General features: G+C 43.5%; 1 protein-coding gene across 1 annotated transcript in view; it reads left to right on the top strand.

The window, feature by feature from the left end:
* The window catches only part of SYN2 (synapsin II), a 255,075-nt gene that overhangs the window by 213,157 nt on the left and 17,983 nt on the right, over positions 1-23,935 (top strand). Inside the window, exons 6-10 of the mRNA XM_072598463.1 lie at positions 2,197-2,259; positions 3,271-3,413; positions 9,545-9,619; positions 10,506-10,608; positions 15,143-15,292. Of these exons, the coding sequence (XP_072454564.1) occupies positions 2,197-2,259; positions 3,271-3,413; positions 9,545-9,619; positions 10,506-10,608; positions 15,143-15,292 (534 nt within the window). The remainder of the gene's footprint in view (positions 1-2,196; positions 2,260-3,270; positions 3,414-9,544; positions 9,620-10,505; positions 10,609-15,142; positions 15,293-23,935) is intronic.

Below are 23,935 nucleotides of genomic sequence, written 5' to 3'. Positions count from 1 at the left end.
CACATAGCTAGTAAGCATCTGAGGTGGGATTTGAACTCAGGTCTTCCTGATATAAGTTCCAGTGCTCAACTCACTGTGCCACCTGATTGGCTGACCCTCTTTCTTCCATATAACAATCTTTCAGATATTTGAAGGTAGCAATCATGCCCCTGATAAGTCTTTCCTTCTCCAAGCAAAACTTCCTCTATGCATTTCATCAACCATCATGTGACATAATCTCTATGTCTTTGATTATCTTGGTCACCCTTATGTTGATTTTCTCTAGATTATCAATGTTCTGCTAAAAATGTGCCTCACAGCACTGAAAACAATCCTCCATATGTGGCTTCTACCAGGAGCCTGAAGATGTTCAGTTCCCCCATTTGGATACCATGAATGAATGAATGAATGAATGAATGAATGAATGAATGAATGAATGAATGGATGGATGAACGATTGAAAAAACGTATTAAGCACTTACTATGTATGAAGCCAGGCAGCTAGGTGGTGCAGGGGATAGAGTGCCAAACCTGAAGTCAGGAAGATTCATCTCCCTGAGTTCAAATCTGGCTTCAGACACTTATTAGTTGTGTTACCCTGGGCAAGTCACTTACCCTCTTCACCTCAGTTTCCTCATCTGTAAAATGGACTGGAAAAGGAAATGGCAAATTGCTCCAGTATCTCTGCCAAGAAAACTCCAAATGAGGTCAGAGAGTCAGACATGACTGAAATGGCTGAATACCTTATGTACGAAGCACTCTATCTAGGGATACAAAGAGAAAAACAAGACAGTCCCTGCCTGATCTCAAGAAGTTCACACTCTATTATCAGAAGTCACACAAAATAGATTTTAGCTAAAGTCAGGTGGAAAATTCCCACAGACCTTAGGGTGAAGCAGCAAAGCAGATTGTAATTCGTCTTCTTTAATATCAATTATACTAATAAAATCCCTAGGCAAGTTACTTACCCTTTTTCTGCTTCTGTTGCCTCAGTTGTAAAACGGGCATAATAAGAGCACCTACCTCGCAGGGTTGTTGGGAGGGCCAGCTGAGATAATATTTGTAAAACTCTTGGTATAGTGCCTGGCACATAAGAGGCATTTAACAAATATGTGTTTCCTTCCTTCTTTGTGCCCAGACATATAACCAGTTTTAAAAGCATCTCACTATACTATTATGTAGCCCACATTTCTCCAACTTCTATACAAAAATGTTATGAGAATCTTCAAGTGCTTTGCTAAAATATAATTGAAATACTAAGTTAATAATATAAGTGAAATAAGCATGACTATCATGGCAATGTTTTGCATGACTACACATGTATAACCTATATCGAATTATTTGAGGGGGAGTGGGGAGAGAGGAAGGGAGAGAATTTGGAATTCAAAGTTTTAAAAATGAATGTTAAACATTATTTTACATGTAACTAGGGAAAATAAAATGCTAAATTAAAGAAGAATGTCAAAAGTAATATACATGAAAATAGATAAGTGAAGTCTATGACATTTCCTTGATCAGATATGCAGATTTGTGAAGGAATGCGCATTTGAGTTGTCAGTTGTTCAACCCAAGAAACTCCCAGTATGGGAGCTCCTTCCCATAGAGATTGTCCCCCCCCCATTGATGACCTAGTGGATAAATACCAGGAATTAGCCTGAGAAACATGGAAATTCCACAGCTGGCCTGACTTCCACATCTACGCCTGCCTCATTCTAGCTTCCCCTTCTTACTCGTAATCCTCTCCTTGGGGGCCCAGTAATAACTTCTCTATATAGAGAGCTTGAAAGTTTGCAAAATGTTTTACAAATATTATCTTATCCTCACAAAAACCCTGGGAGGTAGGTGCCATTTTGTAGATACAGTAAAAATTAGGGAAGTTTTGATTTGAGGTCTTCCTGATACTAAGCCCAGCCCTTTCTCTCCTATTCTACACTCACTCCATACCAGCCTAATAACAGCCCTGTTGAAAAAGAAAATTAGGTTAGTCTGGCATGACCTGATCCTGATGAAGCAAGGTTGGCTTCTCCTCCACCAGCTGTTCACTGTAGCCACGTTCAGGGTGAGCTTGGCCAGGAGAGGAATCCTGGGCAGAAGAAACATGGAGCCCAAGCCAGGGTCAGTTCTAACCTCGGAAAAGCAGTGGATTTGGCCTGGGCCCGGGTGTTGGATGAGGGACAAAAAGTTCTGAGTCAATCCTACTCTCCTCTCTTGTCTCTAGCTGACACTGCCGACGTTCCCTGTGGTGGTAAAGATCGGGCATGCACACTCGGGCATGGGGAAGGTAAGTTACACGGAGCCAAGAGGGCTGCACAGAGGACCAGACATGCATGTGGGAAGGGACAAGTTTTTGAAAACAGCCCAGATCCTATTCTCTCTTTCCCTCTATTCTATTCAAGGTGAACATCCACACTGAGAGAGAGAGTCCCTAGTCTACTCTGTAACTCCAGATCTTAGGGTCAGTTCTCAAAGTCAGGATATTTCTTCAGCCAAGAGCCCTGGTTCTATCCCAATGATATCTGATAGTATTGTCCCACTTTGAGCATGTGAACTGGTTGCATTCACCCTAATGCTATGGAGAATGGTAGCAATATCTATCCAGAACTGAACCCTTTTTTTTCTTTTTTTGCCACCAAGCATCAAAGGATGCCATATTTTGAAAGCCTTTCTTGGAGAAAACCTTCCATGGAAGACTCTTCCAGGTCTAGCAAGGAAGCAAATTCAGCCAGACTATTTCAGTCATGAGCTAACAGAATGTAGACAGTGAACTTTGAGAAAAATTAAAAGCAGGGTTGGTAAGAAATAAAATACCATGACTTTCTCTTCTCTCTGTATTCCAAGGGTTTTTAACCAGAGATCCATGACTTAAAATTTTTTTTGAGAACTGTATTTCAGTATAGTTTGTTTCCTGTGTATTTTTAAAAATGTATCTAAAACATTATACTGAGAAGGGGTCCGCTTTACCAGACCACCAAAAGGACCCAAAGTTTAGAATTCCTGCCCTCTTCCCTGTTTTGACTAGATTTCTGTTTCAAAAATTATTGAGGGTGGGAGAGAACTGTGTTAGTGGCAGAAGACCAGGGAGGGTTTCTGAACCCAGAAAGAGAAGTCTAGAGAACTATAAAGTAGTAGGAGAGGCAGAGAGACTTCTGGGAAAGTGTGGGAGCCAGGCAATCATCTGAATGGATTTTAAGTCAAATGGCTTTGTGGGTCCTGGTTCACGAAGGCTGCTTAAGTCTTCTCCATTTCCCTCACATTTGCTCCTCCTTCTCTCTCATACTTATTCCAATACCAGGTAAAGGTGGAGAATCACTATGACTTCCAGGACATAGCCAGCGTAGTGGCCCTCACCCAGACCTATGCCACAGCTGAGCCCTTCATTGATGCCAAATATGACATCCGGATTCAAAAGATCGGCAGCAACTACAAAGCCTATATGTGAGTCGGACCCTTGGGGCCACAGCCCTCTTTCTCATAAAGTAGAGGTTAGAAGGTCCTGTCTTGCAAATAAGATCTGACGCTTAGCTTAGCTGGATTCAACCCACTGGGAAACACCAAGAGGAGATCCCATTTATGCTATATAATAGCGTAGCTTTTTTTAAAAAAGGGGGAGATTTATCAACGTATTTTGTTTTTTACATCCCCATAGTTTCCCAGTATCTCTATCCCTCTCCCTCCAAGAGAGACACCCCATATAACAAATAGTATTTTAAAATATAAAAAAAGAAAAAGAGGGAAAACGAGCATAACTGATCAATATGTTAAAAAAAAATCTGAGAATAATGTACAATATTTGTGAACCTCCCACCTTATCAAAGGGTTGAGGTTGGAGTGACTTTTCATATCTCTTCTTTCAGGTCATGTGTTTTCTTTATAATTTTTCAATATTCACCTTTGACCTTTTTTATTTGTATGTGGTTTTTTCTTTTCTTTACATTGTTACAGTTACTGTGTATATTGTTTTCTTAGCTCTGATTCCTTTACATCAATTCATGTAGATCTTTCCACGATTCTCTGTAGTCATCACATTCATCGTTTCTCAGAGCACAGTAATATTCTGTTATATTCATGTGCCACAATTTGTTTAGCTATTCCCCAATCAATGGACATTTACTTTGTTTTCAAGTCTTTGCTATCACACACACACAAAAAATCTTTATAAATATTCAGCTGTATTAAGGACTTTCTTCTTAACAATGGCCTTGAGGTACAAGGCTAGAAATGAAATCTCTGGGTCAAAGTGTATAGACATTTCAGTCACTTTATTTGCACAATTCTGAATTGTTTTCCAAAATGATTTCTACTGCTTTACAGCTTCACCAAAAATGCACTAGTGTGCTTATCTTTCCATATCCCATCCAGCATTGACTATTCCCATTTTTTGTCATCTTTGTTAATTTGTGGAGGGTGAAAAGCTTAGGATTGTTTTGACTTTCATTTCTCTTATTATTAGTGATTTGGAGCATTCTTTCAAGTAGTTGTTAATAGTTTACTATTCTACTTTTGAAAACTGTTCATTTCTTTTGACCACTTATTTAGTGGTGAATGGATCTTGGTTATACACACATATATGTATGTATGCGTGAACATATACATATACACACATATACATAAATACACATGCATATATATGTTATATGTGTATGTACATTAATGTGTGTGTAAACGTATTCATTGTTTATGTATATTGGATACCAAACCCTTATTAGAAAAATTTACACCAAGATTTTTTCCTGTTTGACTGCTTCCCTTCTCATCATAGGCGCATTGATTTTGTTTGTGCAGAAGCTTTTCAGTTTCATGTACTCAAACTTTTCTGTTTTATCTTTTGTAATTGCTTCTATCCCTGGTTTGGTTAAGAATTATCTCTTACCCTTTAGTTTTGAAAACATGCTCCTGATTTTCTTTCCTTTTTTTTTTTTTTAATAATAGGACCTTAAATATTAAGGTCATGTATCTATTTAGTATATACTGTGGAATCTGTTACAAGGTTTTGGTCTAAGCCTAATTTTTTCACTTCTATTTTCTGGTTTATTAAACACTGGATTATTTAGTTCCATTGTTTCTAATTCTCCCTTATTTAGTCTTCTATTGATATACCTCTCTATTTTTTAACCAGTACTAGAGGGTTTACTTTATAATATGGTATGAGATCTAGAAGTATTATTTCCCTCCTTTGAGTAATACAGTTTTAAACATCTTTAATGGATAAATTCTTAAAAGGTCATCATTAGAAGAAGACATTTTACATTTCCCAGAATCCTGAGAGGGAAAGATAGTCAGGTATCCTCTAGGGTCCCAACTTGCCAGTGAAAATAAGAAATGAGGTAAGTCCATCAAAGTGTTTGTGGGCTATAATCACAGAGTAGTATATTAAATTCATGAAACCACATTACTTTTTTCTATGAAATAAAAGAAAATAGAATACTTACCATTTCACAAAAGAAGAATCTAATGTTTTTCCCACACACACTAAAACTGAGTATAAAAATTTCAAACTTTAGGGTTTTTAAAATTTTAGTAACCAATTCTGGCAATATTTACCCTTTTTTTAGACTTAAAGAATTGGGTTGGGGTTTTGGTTTTTTTTTTTTTTTTTTTTGCTTTTTTTGTTTTGTTTTTACAAAAAGAACAACATTTATAAATTAATTAAATCTGGAATATATAGGATTTTGGCAAAAGTTGAGGCTGAATCTCTATTTCTTCCTGCTCTTTCTCTTTCCTTTTCTTTCTTTCCCTTTCCTCTCCTCTTCTCTCCTCTTTTCTTACCTGTTTTTCTGTCTCTATCTCTTAACCAACCATAATATTAAACTAAAGGGTTTTTTTTGGGGGGGGGGAATTTGGTTATAGTTCATGAAGAGCTATATGGTTTCTTTCTTAATTTAACAAGAAGAAAAGCAAAACTTACATATTTTTTGCCATTTAAAATAACCATCAGTTACTTTTAACAGGAGCTCATAAATTAGAGCTGGAGTAGGTCTCAAAGACCTTTCAATCTAGTCTCCTTATCTCACAGAGGAGGTCACAAAGGCTCAGGGAAGCTAAGTGACTTGCCCAAGGTCACTTAGGTGCTAAGTGCCAAAGGTTAGGTTTGATCCTACATCTTCTGACTGCAGAGTCAATGCCCTTCCATAGTGTCATTCTTGCCCTCTCTGTCAGTCAATAAACATTGGCTCTGCCTCACTCAAATCCAAGCGAGCCAAGACATTACTTTCATGATGTCATTTGTCCTCTTCTAGAACAAATAACACATTTATTAAGTGCTTGTTATGTTCTGGGACAGCTAAGGGACATCACAGTGCACAGAGCACTGGGTCTGGAGTCCAGAAGATCTGAGTTCAAATCTGGCCTCAGACACTTACTAGCTGTGTGACCCTGGGCAAGTCATTTAACCCTACTTGATTCAGTTTCCTCATCTGTAAAATGAATTGGAGAAGGAAATGGCAAACCACTTGAATATTTCTGCCAAGAAAATCCCAAATTGGAGTCATGAATAATTGGACTGAAATGACTGAACAGCAATAACAAATATTGGGTTCCATGTGCTCCAATTAGGATCAGGGATATAAAGAAAAGTGGAAATATGAGTTTGCTATCAAGGAAATCATTCTAATGGGTGAATAACAATGAACATATAGGATGTAGATATAGGGTCAATGCAAGGAAGTCTCAGAGGGAAGGGACTAACCTTGGTGGTTTGGGGCAGGGGGAGGTCTTCTGCAGAAGGTGAGATATGGGCTGCCTGAGTTTTGAAGGAGGTCATGGAAATTAGGAGTCAAGGTGAGGAGGGAGAGCATTTCAGGTCAGAGGGGGAGGGGTATAAAGGTAGAGTCAGAGTTGGAGTGTCCTATGGGAGGAACAGTAAGAAATCCAGTGTCACTGGGTGGCAGCAGACATAGAGGGGAGTCAAGTGTAAGAAGCTTGGAGAGAGAGGGGCCAAACTGTAAAGAACTTTCGGTGACAGAGGATTTTTTATATTTGGTCCTGGAGACAACGGGAAACTTCTGCAGATTATTGAGTAGAGGAGAGATGTGATCAGATTTGTGTTTTAGGAAAATCACTTTGGTAGCTGCCAGGCCTAGAGGCCTGTGGGCTACCCGAGTCTTCCCTTACCTCTATCGGAGGTCTTCGGCTGGCCAAACTGGATGCTCGTATGAGAGAAAGGACGTTCCAGAGTCGAACAAGGGTTTAGCTTTATTTCAGGGTCTAGTTACAAGTGCAGGGGAATTCTTCCTTAGGAGGGAGAGAGAAAGATCTCCCAAGGAGGCAAAGATCTTACAATAAGAGATTGGAAGTAGAAGTGTAAGTGGGGAGAGAGGGGGAGGGGAGAGCGGAGAGAGGAAAAACGGAGCCTTGTGTCCTCACACGTGGCCCCTCCGCCCAAGAGAGCTTTCAGGCTTTCCTGACCCTACTTAAGCCCTCCCGTCGTGTAGTTTACACGTCAATACCGAGCCTGTTAGGTAACAACAGGTGTGCCCCAATCCAGGACAGCCTCCAGAGCGGGGATGCTTCTCCCATCACGTATCTCACGGGAAGAGGCGGAAATACACGAGATAGCTCGGTCTCCTCCTCGATTCCTGGTGACATTATGGGGGGCCTCGTGAGAACTCTAAGATTTAGAAGTTCCCACCTTTACCTGCCCGAGACTGTCCACATGGAATTGAGCTTCCAACCCCAGCAGGTAGCTGCATGGAAGATGGATTGGAGTGGGGAGGAAACTGAGGCAGGCAGACTCATTAGAAGGTTGTTACATAGTCCACGCAATAGATGATGATGGTCTGAACCAGAAAAGCAACTGTGTGATTAGAGGGAAGGGGAGGGTCATAAGAGATGCTGTGAAGGTAAAAACTAGAAGATTTGACAGCAGATTGAATATTTGGGGTGAGCCCAAGCGAGGAGCAGAGGATGACACTGTGAGTGTGAGCCTGGGTAATGGGAGGCTGGTGGTGATGGGAAATTTAGAAAGAGAGATTTGGAGGGAAAAAGAATGAGTTCTTTTGGATGTGTGGAATTTGAGCTGTTTACAGCACATCCCATTTGGGGTGTTCAAAAGACCATTGTGGTTTTTGTCCTTTGTACTCAAAGAGGACCAAAATAGCATCACTATGTTGGGGTCAACCTATAGTGTGTCTGGCTGTGGCTGACCAAACCAGTACACTCTTGGAAGGCTCTATCATGGGTCAGAGGTGAGGAGGGAGAGCATGGGTCAGGCACAAATAGTCCGTATGGATGTAAAAAGGCAGTTAGTGATAGGAATGGCGTTCAGAAGAGATAGTAGAGCTAGATATATCTATCGGGGAGTCTTCTTCATAGAGATCATAACTGAATGCCAGAGAGCTCTAAGGTCACCAAATGAGAGAGTATAGAGAGAAAAGAGAAGAGGCCTGAGGCTAGAGTTTAAAAGAGCATGACCCGGATGAAAATTCAGCAAAGAAGACTGAGAAGTCACACGGGAAGGAAGGAAACCAGGAAAGATCCATATCATGGAAATCTAGAAAAAGCAACCCTGACTGGTCTTTCCAGAGACTTAATCACCCTTGATAGAGACAAGACCTCTAGCCCTTTTAAAAACCATTAACAGGTATTTGCAGGTAGAGCTAGTGGCTTCTCCATCATCAAGAAAAGCCAATCAAGCTTTTGGGAGACCAGTATTCCCAAAAACAAATGTCAAAGAAACACAGAAAAAAGATCCAATTTGTGGATCAATGGCCCCAGATGAATACAGTAGGGAATTAGCTTTTAAGACTATTTATTAATTATAGCCATTCTAGGGTGTCTTATTTAATGTTAGCTGTTCTCCTCTAATAACCAATAATCATTGCCCATTATTGTTGTTCAGTCACTGTTGTATTTGTAAAGCACTTTGCAAACCTTATGGCACTATATACATGCTAACTATTATGATCATATAATTAAACATAGTTATAAAAAATTGTATATACATTAACTTATTTAATCCTTTCAGTAGCCCTGTGACGTGGGTAGTAAATCATTATCCCCATTTCACAGATGAGGCAACTGAGGTTCAGAAAGATCAAGTGATTCCCCCAAAATCATACAACTAATAAGTACTGGGGCCAGGATGTTAACCTAGTCCCTTAGATTCCATGTCTAGTGGGGCAGGGGAGCTTCCCCTACTACACCATGAAAGGCCTAATCGATAGATTTTAGAGGATGGTAATGGCCCAGACCTCAAATGAGGAGAACTCTGAAAGATCTAAGGCAAGTCATTTAACTTCTCTGAATCTTCCTCATCTGTAAAATGAGAGGTTAGCCTCTGAGGTCCCTTCCGTCTCTGAATCAATGACCCTGAGAGTTAGCATAAAGTTTTTTCCAGAATTCCTACTGAGACTGACCATTAATAGTTTAGCCAAGAGAAGTAGCCTCTGAACTTGACTCTAGACCAAATAGATGGACCCCAAATCCAGGGAAAATGGAGATAGGGGGAGGAAAACTATCAACTGGCTCCATGGAAGTTAGACCATTCTTGCCCTCCTCTCAACCAATAACTCATTGTCTGCCCTGGCCCGGCCTGGCCTGGCCTGGTCTGGCCTGGGTCCTTGTTCTAGGAGGACATCCATCTCAGGAAATTGGAAGACGAACACTGGATCTGCAATGCTAGAGCAAATTGCTATGTCAGACAGGTGAGTAAGCAAGCTTTTGAGCCCATAGCATGACTTTCTGAGTACCCCAAAGACTGAAAAGGGGACCACAGAAGGGATGAGCATAAATACAGGGATAGAAGGCAAAGAGTGGATGGACAACTGAAACATTTGTTCATTCATTTATCTATCCAACCATCTGTCTATCTAGCTTTCCATCCGTCCATTTAACTATGCATCCATTCATCTGGCCATCCATTCATCCGATTAACTGTCCATCCATTCATCTACTCATCCATCTACTCATTCATTCAACAAAATGTATTAGGTTTTTACTTTGCATCCAGGTCTGTGCCAGGATGTGTAAAGGTGTATAAGACACAGCCCTTGCCCTGAAAGGGCCTGGTTGGAGTCTAGGTGGAGAGGCAAGACTTGATTGTATGACCAATACAAAGCGGTATTTACATACTATTGAGAAGGTACAGACTCTTAAATGTTACGTAACAGTAATAATAATAAAAAACAATAACAAATATGTAGAATTTACAAAACATTTTACAAAAATTACTTCATTTGATCCTGACAACAAATTTGTGAGGTAAGGATTACTGTACCATTCTTCCCATTTTGTAAATGAGAAGATTGAGACTTCTGGTCACGTACCTACTAAGTTTCAACAGCAGAGGGAGAGATCACATTAGAGGGAAAACTTCATGGATAAAGCTGAACCTCTAAGGACAGGAGAGATGTGGAAGGACAGAGAGGAAAGGAGAGTATGCTAGGCTGAAGTCATAGTATGTGCAAAGATGCAATTCAGGAATTTAGGGCCTGAATCGAAATTGTGAGGGATTAGATGAAAGGGAGAGTTATTCACTGAGCTATTTGGATCCATCCCATTCCTCACCTGTGCCTCCTTTCTCTTTCGCAGATATAAGCTGTGGGTGGATTCCTGCTCCGAGATCTTTGGAGGCCTGGATATCTGTGCTGTCAAGGCTGTACATGGCAAGGATGGGAAGGATTACATTTTTGAGGTAAGTCTGACTCAGCCAGCAGGTTGGACTTAATGTTGGATGAGAGAAGAAAAGGGTCAAGGTGGCCATTCCTTGGTCCATAACTCATTTTTGTTAAGAAGCCACAGAAAAGACTCAGTGACCTGGGGGAAGTTCATGGGGCTGAGAAATAGCATCTTGATATAGGGGAGTGTTTTAAACCATTGGGTCTTATGGTCCTAGGAAGCAAAACCTCCTCTATACCTCCAGTCATCAAGGGGGTGACAATTTTTCAAATTCCAGGTCTTGTTGGCCTTTTGTATTCTAAAACCCAGAGACAACACCATGCTGTCTCCTAGGACCCCTGATCGGTTGTCATTCTCCCTGGGAGAGGAGGACGAGGTATATTGTGGCATTAGAAAACAAACAAAAACGTACCACCCCTGCAAAATGGGAGTCAGGAACTCTGTTCTTACTCTGTCTGACCTTGGACACATGTGCCAGGCTCTCCTCTCAACTAGCCTTGGAATCACTGTGCTAACGATGAATCCTGTGGAGGGGTCCCATGTATCTGAATTCACATCATTTATAGTTATAAATATATCAAATATGGTCATTGGTTCTAACTGAATGGAAATATATAGTATGAATTCTAACAAAGCAGCCACCTCCTGGATTAATTAATCTCACTAACTAGGACCTGGCTGCATTAAGCAGAGAACTATATACCAGACCCTAGGCTAAGCACTAGGAACGGAAAGAAAGGAAGTCTTCCCCTCAAGGAGCTTAGGTTCTAATAGCAATAACTAGGCACTTAGTATGACAGGATCATAGCTTTAGACCTAGAAGAGATGTAGCATTTTTGCCACCCTCTTCCTCCTCCACCTGGTCTTTCCTGCCAACTACAAAAACATCTGATAAATGGGAGTATCGAGGACAATAAATTAGTCCTTCTGGTATTTGTGTTTTAAACAAGGATGGAGGCAGGGAGAGAATATGTTTTTATAAATCGCCTACTATGTGCCAGGCACTGTGCTGAGCACTTTTTTGAAAAAACAAATATTATCTCATTTGACCCTCAGGGTAGATGCTGTAAATTATTGTCATCAGCCCTTTTTTGCAAGTGAGGAAACTAAGGCAAACAGGTTAAATGACTTGCCCAGGGTTACACAATAAGTGTCAGAGGCTGGATTTGAACTCAGGTTTTCTTGACTCCAGAGGAAATGTACTATCTCCTGGGCTACCTTGCTGCCTCTGAGGGTAGAGAGCAGTGCTTCTCCCAAAGTAATAAATTGTCAGTGGTGAAATATTGGGTCCTGTAGTTCCTGGATTTGGATGGAGCTTAGGATCACAGGGTCATAGACTTCAGAAGCCCCTGGATTTTCTGGGAGCCCCTCAAAGCACCCCCTATAAGGGCCACCTCATCCTCCCATGAGAAACCTTGCCTATGGAAAGGACACATGGCTCCTACATACAGCCATGTGCATGGAGACCTGCTGCCAACCAGGGTGTGGGAGGGGGGCCTGGGAGGAGGGAGCTGAACGTCTGGGGCTGTCTCGTGGATGTCCTATGGGTCACACATTGGACGCCATGTGCCCCACTTGTGGCTGGGCTGGATGAGTAAGTTTTGTGGCACCATCGCTCTCTGCTTGGCTGATTTCTCTAATAGCTTCCTTTCTGAGAATTTGCCACACCCCTGCTTTTAACCATGGCCCTTAACCACATTTCCCTGTGCCTCTGCTGCCCACTACTTTGGCTACTTCTCTCTCTCTCTCTCTCTCTCTCTCTCTCTCTCTCTCTCTCTCTCTCTCTCTCTCTCTCTCTTCGTGTGTGTGTGTGTGTGTGTGTGTGTGTGTGTGTGATCATGAATTCTTACTTGGAGCTCAATGACAATTTTGTCTTAAATTTGAACATTGAGGAAATATTGGGGGAAGATGCCCAGAGAAGATGGTAGGGAAAAGGAAATGGGGGAGAGAAGCAAGGAAATGGGATGAGAAGATGAAGAGGTGAGAGAAAGGCAAAGGGAGAGGAATGGGGGGAGGGAGATAGGGGAGATGAAGAAGGGAGAAATGGTGCAGAAGTAAGAGGAACGAAAAGGGCAGGGAGGTGAGGACATAGAGTGGCAGGGAAGGAAAGATGAACCGAAGCAAAGATACTCTGAAACAGACAGTGACCATAGCCATCCAGCCACCTTCAGAATGGTGCCTAATTCTACTTCTGGCAGAGTCCTTAGCCATTTATTCCGCTGAGCCTTGCTTGTCCCTTCCAGATTTGGAGATGAGGAAACTGAGGCAAACATGACTTGCCCAGGGTCACACAGCTAGTAAATGTCTGAATCTGGATTTGAATTTAAATTCTGACTCCAGCCCTAGTTACCCTAGGGCAGACCCCTAACCACTTTCAGCCTCAATTCTCTCATTTGCAAAATAATAGCTCCTACCTCTCAGGGTTGTGGTGAGGCTCCGATGAAATGACATAGACATAGCACCATATGCATATTAGCCATTATTATCCAATTATGTGTATGGTTTGGTTATTCAGATGCTACTTCTCACAAATTAGAGAAATAGTGCTGGTAAAAAGTGCTTTATAGGCTACTAGTGCTGTATAAATGTGAGGTTTAGTGATGAGAAAGGGCTCCTGCTTTGTAAGGGGTCCAGCCCTGGTTCCTGGGCCCTTTGCCATCTTGGAAGGCTTTTCAGAGCCCTTGTGTAAGAAGGGGTACCCCTGTGAGACTTCAGAAGCAGCTAGATGGGCCACTGGCATGAGGCCTTGAGTCACAAAGTCCAATCCAGCCTCAGACACTTACCAGTTGTGTGACCTGGACAAGTCCCTCAATATCTCTTTGCCTCGGTGTCCCCAACTGTGAAATGGGAATAATATCCCCAGCACCCACATTGCAGGGTTGTTTTGCAGATCAGAGGAGCTAATATTTATAAAGCTCTTTAGCACAGTGCCTGGCACATAGTAGGCCCTCTATAAATACTTATTCCCTTCCCCTTCTGTCAGTGAGATACCCACCCCAGTACCCTGATGACTGGAGCCTGGGTTACACACACTGTAAGAAGCGTCTTGATGGTCTCAATGTTTGTCTGTTTCATGTCAGTAATGTCCAAGCTGACAATCACTAGGGGAGGCCAAGAGAGGGCTTGTGTAAAGGCTCCTCCTTCCAGCTGCTCTCCAAAAAGACAGGCTTTTCTGACTGCACATTGTATTCCTCCCAAGGACAGAGAGACCAGTTGGGCTCAGGACTGTCCTGTCGCCCAGAACTGTGTACCCAGCACTGTTGGCCTCTGCCAACAGCGCTTTGTCACATGTGACCCTTTAGTACCCAGCAACCCCCAGGCACCTAATCTGTGTACAGCTTCAGAGTCCAGAACTGAAGCAGATTTCAACTCAGTTTAAGGAAGAACTTTCTAACCGCCAGAGCTGTCCTAAGACAGACTAAGGAGCTCCTTGTCATGGATGTTGGGCCATCACATGTCAGGAGCATTATAGAGACTGTTCTTTCAGATACGGTGACCCAGAGGTCCCCTCTAAGTCTTTTGTTGTTTGCAGTCGTTTTAGTCCTGTCTGTCTCTTTGTGACCCCATTTAGGGTTTTCTTGGCAAAGATACTAGAGTGATTTGCCATTTCCTTCTCCAGCTCATTTTACAGATGAGGAAACTGAGGCAAACAGGGTTGAGTGACTTGGCCAGGGTCACACAGTTAGCAAGTATCTGGGGACAGATTTGAACTCAGGTCTTTCTGACTCCAGAACTGGCACTCTATCCACTGCACCACCTAGCTGCCCTGCTAAGTCTAGAATTCCTTAAATCTGTGACCAAGAGGTAGAAGCTATAAGATGTAGTTTTCAACCACATTCATAAAGGGAAGACATTTCTCTAGAATGTAGGGGTTCTTAACCTTTGTGTATGTGTATCATGAACCCCATTTGGCAACCTGATAAAGTCTATAAACCCCCTCTTAGAAAACAGTTCTAAGTGTATAAAATAAAATACATAGAATTACACAGGAATATAATTATATTGAAGTAATCAAAATTTTTAAAAAATAAGTTCATGGACCCCAAATTAAGGACCCCCCACTCTAGGTGCAGTAAAAACAAAAAATATCAATAAAAATCCATTTAAAATGGAAAAAAAAGAATACATTTCTAATGATAAGAATTAGTTCACTTGGGATATTGGAATGGACCACCTTTTAGGTCTCTTCTACCTCCAGCCTTCTATGAGTCTTTGAATTTAAGGAAAGAACACTGACTTGGTAGTCACAGGATCTAGGTTTAAATTCCACCAAGCTTCCTGGGTCATCTGTAAAATGAGAAAGGGTGGATTGGATTTCCTCTAAGAGACCTTCTCGCTATGGTCAGGAGTTCTTGACCATCTTTGTGTCGGGGACCACCTTGGCAGTCTGGTGAAGCCTCTATACCCTTTCTCAGAAAAATTTTCTTAAATGCACAAAATACAATACCAATTATACTGAAATACATCAAAATATTTTGAAAGCCAGTCTCAGACCCCGGGCCAAGAATCCTTGATCTGAGTCGGTGAACTTATGATCTTTTCTGTGACAGGTCATGGATTGTGCAATGCCTCTAATTGGGGAACACCAGGCAGAGGACAGACAGCTAATTACTGAACTGGTCATCAACAAAATGAACCAGCAGCTCTCTCGGACTCCTGCTCTGTCTCCTCAGAGACCCTCAACCACCCAGCAACCTCAGGTAAGTTTGGCATCAGATGTGGGAGCCCATGGGATTGGGTTCTGGTATGTCTTATATTAGCATCCTTATTACTTACAAGGTACAAGGTCAGGGAAGCTGGTGTGTAGGGTTGGCGGGGCTAAGGATACTCATTGGTGGACTCTGGATTCAACTTTCAAGTGTGGAAGACTTTTCCATCTCTTTAGAATTCATATTAGAGTAGTATAGTATATTATGTCATGTCATATTATGTTATACTGTGTCGTATCATATTGTATTATTATATCACATTTTATTGTATTATGTATCATATATGTTATGTTATATCATATTATAATGTTCCCATTGGCTCTGAGGGGTTCTGGACATCCTGAAAAGATCACATTCTAGAGTGTGGGAATCTCCTAGACTTATCCCAGAGAACCAGGGGGGATTTGGACTTCCCACTGGCTGGGATCCTTCCCACCAGCTCCAAATCAAGATGATTTGGCAAGGTCCAAAAGGAAAGGATCGACCATCTCTGGACCAGGCTAGTTCTCTACTGGGAGTCTGGTCAGATTCCTGAAAGAAGCATCAAAGTTCCTCTAGGGACTTGAGAACAGGAAGTAGAAATCTAAACCATACATCTCCTCTTTCCTAAAGAATCCATGCCCTTCCACTTCTGACCCTTCCTGAATTCTCCCTGGGTGAGTAGTGAGTAAAGACCTTCTGTTGCTTCTCAAGATGCCAATGTTGAGTGGCCCATATCAGACCTTCATATGCACAAAGATATTGTCTTCAGTGGGGAAAACATCCCTGGGAGTGGTTCTTGCTTACAGATATGGACGCTAAGATGTCTCCTTCTCCTCAGAGCCCCAGACCATTAGAAGGGATAGCCCTAGGATCTAGAATCATCTGGTCAACCATCATTCAGGGAAAAGGCCAGTGACCAGTCAAGAACTTGACTCTGAATTCCCAAGGGCCATCACTGAGCTCTGACACGTTTGGGAAGTCACCAAAATATATCAGCCCCTGGCAGCCACTTTACCTTCCTCTGTAGTACCTCATCTCTTCCTCAGGTACCTGGTATACACCTGGCAAAGCATGCTTTTAGGGAAATCTCGATTCTATTGTTGTGCCTGTGCTGTGTATATGTTTGCATTTGGGTCACTCCTTGTTCTCTTTGAAAGGGGTTTCAGGTATCATTCAGCAGGTGGGTACATTGTTTTATGTCAAGGGAGGGGAGGGCCCCCTTTCAAAATCAGTTCTGCCAATACAGGTTCAATCAGTCAGTCAACCAATAGGCATGAAGTCCGTACTGTGAGCCAGAACTGGGGTTAAAAATACAAAAGGGAATTAACCCCTGTCTTCAAAGAGTTTCTACTCTGCCAACCCAAGTGTTAGAATGGAATTTAGAAGTGATGTCATATCATATCATGTTATATTAATTATCCATGCACTTCAAATTATATCATATTTATTTATCTGTCTACAAGTTCTATCCTTCCCATAGAATATGAACTGCTAGAAGGCAGGGAAAAATTTTTTGTATTTTATCTCTGTATTTCCAAAGACATATATATGTACGTATATATATATACGTACATATATATATAGTGGATATGTACATATATATACATATGTGGATATACATATTATGGATAAGTATATATGCACATATTATGGATTATGGATACCATATATCCTATGGTACTTTTTTTATGGACAGCACTTTGATGATTTCTTTGGTGAAGGGAATTCTCAGTAAGGAAACTCTACCCACACACATTGCCACTGGCTCTATGATCTTAAGCACTTTCCTATAAGATTGAAAGGGTCAGTCAGTGACAGTATGACCTGGCCAGTACGTCAGAGGTAGGATTTGAACCGGTGGCTTCCCAATCGGAAGCCAGCTTTCTACCTATTACAGCACCCTGACTTTCACCTTGCCCAGATTAAGTGCTTAATTGAATTAAATTAAGTGTGACTTTGGTTGAATCACTTCCCCTGCTGGGCTTCATAGGACCATAAATTGGGACCTGGAAAGGACCCCTGAGCTCACTGACTCCAACCCCTTTATTTTACAAAGACTGAGATCCCAAGAGGTTAAATGACTTGCCCAGGGTCATACTGCTAGTAAGTGTCTAAGATGGGATGTTAACCCAGGTCTACAAAATTCCCAATCCAGCACAATCCTCATGCTCCTTCAGTTTCTTCTTCTGTAAAAATGAAAGACTTTGGAACAGAGTTTGTCCAAGGTCCTTTCCTGTACCAAGATTCCATGACTATTTCTTTCTCTGCAAAATGAAGATACTGGATATTCTGTGTTCTCTGGTGCTTCTTTCTCTTCCATATCTTATGACCTTATGTCTCTGTGACCTGTGGTTCAAATTTTGGCATTTAAAGAGGTAAGCTTCCAACTCTGGGATTCTGCAGGCTCTTTTGTGGCCCCAGTTGCCCTAGAAAATCCCATTATGTGGATCACTGTCTTTGACCAAGACCCTGGATAAAGGAGGAGCCAGGTAGGGCCTATGACCAAGCGCAGGATGGGCTACTGGCATTGACGGAGTGAGTGGCACAGGCTCTCCAGGCTTCTGAACCACCACCCCTCCTCCGTACCCACAGTGGTGTTCCCTTCCTGATAGCTGCCATATTGTGAGCAGGCCCTCCTGGCTCTCTGACACTGGCTCCAAAGGTCTTACCAGGCTCACTTACACCTTGGCCAACCTCTAGTTGGCTTCTTCCTACAAATGTACCTCTTGCAAAAGAGATGAAAATCCATTCCTCAAGATGTTAGTCATTAGAAGATTAGGGCAGAGTAATTAGGAGAACAAAACTGAATTGGCTCTCAGAGATGTAAGTCTATGCTGATGGCATTGTGCTTATCTAGAAGTGATGAGAATACTTTCTTGCTTTAAAGGGGCAAGGGGATGGGGAGAGCAGGCCTATAGTTAGATCTGACGAGAGGGGCCATGCGCCAATCCCTCTGAGACCTTGGGTAGGTCACTAGCCTCTCTTCGTGGTTAGTCTCATTTCTCTGAAATGTTATTTCAAGTGTTTTGCAAACAAGTGTTACTGTCGTGATTATTGCTGTTTTTGCTAAGTTTAAAATAAGAGGATTAGACTCAGTGACTTCTAAGGCTCCCCGCCCCCATCTCTGCCCAATTCTAACATCCTCTGAATCTGTGGCAGGTGCTTAGAGAGATGTTTGGAGGGTCAGAGTCTTCCTGGCCCCTCTCAAATGGCCATGTGTGAGAGGCCTCTTCCTCAGGCTGGGATGAAAACCATCTCTACCCCACCTCATCTGGGTAAAGGGCAGAGTCGGGTCCAGAACTCACCCTACTATGGGTGTGTGATCCTGGGCAAGTCACCTAATATGTTTGCCTCAGTTTCCTCATCTGTAAAATGGAGATCATATGAACACCTACCTTGCAAGGTTGTTACGAGGCTCCAATGAGATAATATTGGTAAAGCATAGACCCTGGCAAATAGTAAGTCCTATAGAAATTATTATTCCTCTTCCATATTGAGGATACTAGGCAGACTTTTTTCTGCTGACTAGCACAATGTCTGAAATCCTACCTTTATTCCCTCAGGAGTCTTGGAGGCTCTGAGGACTTTCCTAATTCCTCTAGGAAAATTATCTCAAATGAGATAATGTCCTTAAAGCAGTTTGCAAATTACAAAATTATCATCATTAATATAAAATCTGAACCCCTCTGGGAGGGTGAATATCTTAAGTAAGCCAGTGTGGTACAGGAAGCAATGTGAAGTCACAGACCCTGGGTTCAAATTCTGACTCAGTTTACTAGTCGTAATCAGACATGTTTCCTCATGTTAAATGGGAACAGGGTTGGGGATGGAGGAAGGGAGTAGATGACCTCTAATGTCTCTTCCAGATCCCCGGTCCCTTATCAGCTCACACCTCAGTGTGGATTAATGACACCCCCATCTCCCTTCCTTCATTTCTGAAAAGGCAGAGGTATTAGATCCTTGCAACGATACAGAACCTCCCATTCTCTATGTGACAGTGACACCTGGTGGCCAACATTAGTCCCAGCTTGCCGACTCAAGGAATTTCCATCCTTGTCACTAATTCACCTTTCCCCAGGCTCTCCTTCACTCCGCCACTCTGACTTGAGTTACCTCCTGCTCCAAATAGGTGCCCCCTCACTTTTCTTAGCTAAGAGAACAGATTTTAGAGTTGACAGGGTCCTTCCTCTACAACCTTCTTCCAGGAAAGAGACTTGGTCCATGTACTGGGATCTGAGTTCAGATCTTGCTCCGATGCTCACCACCTGCCTGACCTTGGTCAAGTCACCTCAATTCCCAGAGGGAGGTGGTCTTGGTGGGTTTTGAGGTCCCCCTCCAACTCCAGAGGTATGATTCTCTGAACCCCAATTAGCCGGAGACTACAAAAGTTTATTTTCCCCACTCCTGGCATGCCCATCTGTCCTGTCTCTTCTCTCCCTCAGCATACTGGGTGCCCAGCTTGGCTCTCGCTCCTATGATATCGGCCCCATTTCACTCTGGGGTCTAGAAAGTCATGCCTCATCTGTCCAGGGTCTTGCTTCTAGATAATTGCCAAACCTTACCACGGAGTCACAGACTGGGGATTTAGAGATTGGAGGGCAGCTCCAGAGTCTTACCTACCCCACCCCCTCCCAAAGAAGTTAAATGAGACCCAAGGCTACTCTAGAAGACAAGAGATGGAGTCCTTGGATTCCACTCTTTCTGTTGGCTCAGTTGAATGGCTTTTCTATGTGAAAGAAGAGAAATCACCTCCCCATACTAATCATTTTATGGAATATTGGTCAGAACCTCATTTTACGGATGAGAAAACTGAGGTCTGGGGAGATTTAGGGATTTGTCCAGAGGGAATTCCAGCACATGTTCTCTGCCTCCAAATCCAGCCCTTTCCCCCATGTGTCATGCTGTTTCTCCTTCTCAAGGGAGCATTTTCTTTTTCCTAAGGGATTCTGGGGAGCCAAAAAAAAACATTAAGAGTCAAAGAGAGGAGCTGCTAAAGTTGTAATTTCAGGCAGGAACACAAGCAACTTGAGAAGATTTTTGGAGGGATGAAGGGTACCCTACAAGGATATGCTCCGCCACATACTGTGCATTCACTTATGGGCCACATATGGCGGGGGGGGGGGGGGAGAGGGAGGGGCTTTAGTCCACCTCTTCCCCCTATAAAAAATCAGAGAAGGATCTTGATAGCAATAATAACTTACAGTTACAGGGGGTGTCCCAAAAGTCTTAGTGCAGTTTAAATCTTTAATATTTGAAAACAGAACTAAGCCTTTCGGTATGCCCTGTGAACTGTTGAGGTGTTGGTGAAAAGCTAAGCTATCTCCTTTCCTCCTCATAACAGCCCTATGAGATAGATAGTATTCATTCCATCTCACAGATCAGAAAAGTGAGGGTCAGAGAGGTTAAGACCCTTGATCCCAGAGCTGGTACCAGAGGCAAGATTCGAATCCAGACCTCCTGGGCACCATGGCTAACAATTTCTCTGCCTCAGGTGGAGGAGTGAAAATGACTGTCCTCAGGACAACAGGTGGGACATTCTGACTGTACCTTCAACTCAACCAGATCCTATTTTGAGCGGTAGAAGGGAGACATCCTGGGTTGAACCCTTGGGGAGGGGCTCTGGGAACTTCACAAATCAGAAAGCCCTGAGGAAGAGGAGGAGGAGGGAGAGGCCAGTGTCAGGGCCACAAGGGGACTAGCTTATCCAGAGAACGGGGTTGTATATACTCTCTGAGAGCCAGCAGGCAAAGCATGAAGCCCAGGAGGATGATGAGTGCCTAAGAACGTCAGACCTACTGTCCCTTTTGCTAGAGCTGAACCTGCACCTTCAGGCCTCATTCCTTCATGCTGCCTCGCTGTCCCTGGGGTCCTGAGCCTGGGGGAAGCCAGGACTCCAGGAGGCAGTCAATCAGAATGGCACAGCATCATTGTCCGGCCAGGAGCCCAGCCTCTTTCCTGGGGCCAGACCCTGGGACCCTTTCCCAATTTCCTGTCTCAAATACTGCTGAGCAAGCTCAGGGCCCTTCCTTTATGGAGGAGGAATGAGTGGAGGTAGGGAGGGGAGGGGGCATCTGGATGGAGACCAACACACTCTCAGCAGCTGACTCACTCGGTGTCTTTCCTTCCTCCGTCAGAGAGGCTGAGCCTTACGTCCTGCCAGGACCTCAGATAGGATCGAGACAACAATTGAGCCTCCCCCTCTGGCTGGCCTTGTTTGCTGATAACTGCAGAAGGATAAGGGCCTGTCTTGCTGTAGTCCCCCATACCCCCACCCCCGCCTCTCCTTTGTGGGCTGGTAAAACCTTGTTTTCTACCGAATCTCTTTGGCTGGAAGCTGGGTCCCTTTCCCCTCCCAGATCCCCTGGGGACCACTGAAAAGTTCATGGTTTACATGAACAACTTCAGGAGCTTATCATAGAATCCTAAGTGATTAGAGGCCGGAAGGACCTCAGAGCACGGTGTGGTAACCAAGGGAATCAGAAGGCCTGGATTCTAATTCCGGCCGTGTGGCTAACTTGAAGTTCGTCCAAGAGCACACCTCCCTCTCAAACACTCCATTTCCTCTCCTGCAAAGAGAAGGAGTCAGACAGATTAGGTGATCTCAAAGTCAGTCTGCTAGCATTAAGCACCTACTATGTGCTTGGCACTTAGTTAAGCCCTGAGTGTACAAGAAAAGACAAAAAAACCAAAGCTCCCCACTCCCCACTTTCAACTCCAAACTTTCATAATCTTGGCACCAGAATATTTCATCCAAACTCACTTTACAGATGAGGAAACTGAGGCTAAAAAGGTAAAGTAGTTTGCCTGATGTTACACAGTGAATTCATGACCTAGGATCTAAGCTCCCTGCCTCCCAATCCTCTGATCTGTGTGCTAGAAGACAACAAAGGCCACCCCTTGGAAATCCCCGCCTGGGTGCTGGTTCTCAAGTGCTCACTTAACTATGGTATTTAGGAAGCTCCAGGTCTCAGAGACTTTCTATCCCAGCCATAATTCGGTTAACAAGGCAGAACTCCACCCAGGTCAGGGAGATTTGCTTCTAGTAACTTGGGGCTACCTCTTCTTTCTGGGGGACCCTTTAGGAGGTCTGTGACACCTCCTTCCCTTGGGTCCTGTGCTCTCTGGCTTAGTTCTCCCCCAACCCCCAAGCTCCCCATTCTCAAGAAAATATTACCATGTTACTTCCTATTCCCAAAAGGCCTGGAAAGGCAGATACCCTTCTCTCTTTAAGAAAGGAGGCCTAAAGTCTCTTCTCTCTTAGGGCACCTTCTCAAGTCTCTCTGATTACTATAGTTTTAGAGAGCTGTTAAGATAGATAGGACAGTTTCCATACTTTACCTCTGCCTTTTTAGAGGACCCCCTGCCAGAGCTGGCATTGCACCAGATGGCTCCAGGCCCAGCAGCCAAAAATATCTCCCCCATTTCCTTTCAAAGGGTCTGCAATTCCACTATTAGAAATTCATTCCTTTGGTACTGAGGCTTTAAGGGGCCTTCACAAAAATGCTTATAATGCTAGAAGAGGAAACACCTTGAGCCATTATGAGCTGAGGTTCGAGTCAGGGATCTTCACAGCCCCTGAGAGCAAGACCCTGAGGAATGCAGGATGCTAGAGAGGGCCTGGGAGGGCACCAATTTAAACTTTGCTGACAGCCCAGTTTTGCTCTTTCCCTCTGCCATTAGAGCTGCTCAGCTCCCTGGAGCCCAGAGGTCTCTGCTCCAATCTCCACTGCTCACACAACTCTGCCCACTCTGATGGCCATCACCAATCTGCCTGCCTAATTGTTCTTTACTGCTGCCCACACTAGGAAGGCTATTTAAAAGCTGGGCCAGAGGGCAGACAGCCTCTGTCCTGGAAGCCACAGGCAGACTCTGCTCCTGCTGGTCTATGGCCTGGTCTGCCTGGTTCAGGTTCCGAGATGCCAAATTCCATGGCCCACCTGTTTCCTTGGGCTTTGGCTTAGAATCTTAGCCCCAGCCTGAGCCCCAACTGTCTTCTTTAGGCCTTCCTGCCTGACTCAGACCTCTGAATCCTGGCCTTCAACCTGTAGGCAGACCATGCTTTAATTAACCTCTGAACGTAGACTACAAGCTACTTAGCTGGGCTCCATATTGTGCCCATATCGCGCAGTTTTTCTAGCACTTGGACTCTGATATCAACTTTGCCTTCAGGACCTGAGATAATCATGCATCTACTAGAAAGTGAACTGTTGCTCCTCTGCCCTTCCCCAATGGGATGTGGTATAGTGGAAAGAGTACTGGGTTTGGAGTCAGAGGATCTGAGTTCAAATCCCACCTGCAATGCTGTGTGACCTCGGGAAAATTACTTACCCCCTCTGGGCTTTGGTTTCCTCACCTGAAAAATGAGGGGGTTGCACCAAGTTGTCTTGGAGGTCTCTTCTAGTTCTTAGTTTGTAATCCCATGATCTCCAGCCTAAATATCTCCTGGTTAGTCCCATTATGGAACTATCCACACCCTGGCGCCAATGCCCCACCTTTTGTCCTGGATCCAGAGCTTGGGGAACAGAGCCAGCGAGGAAACCTTCCACTCCCACTATCCAAACCAGCCTTTGACTGTTGTCTCCAGGAGGGACGCCGGGAGGGAGATGTGCTCCCCAAGAACTGATGTTCTCAGGCATCCCCAAGACCAAAGAT

This window comes from Notamacropus eugenii, chromosome 3 (genome assembly GCF_028372415.1).
Source record: "Notamacropus eugenii isolate mMacEug1 chromosome 3, mMacEug1.pri_v2, whole genome shotgun sequence".
Classification (NCBI taxonomy): domain Eukaryota; kingdom Metazoa; phylum Chordata; class Mammalia; order Diprotodontia; family Macropodidae; genus Notamacropus; species Notamacropus eugenii.
Note: the sequence above shows the minus strand (reverse complement) of the source record. Positions and strands in the feature narration are given on the sequence as shown.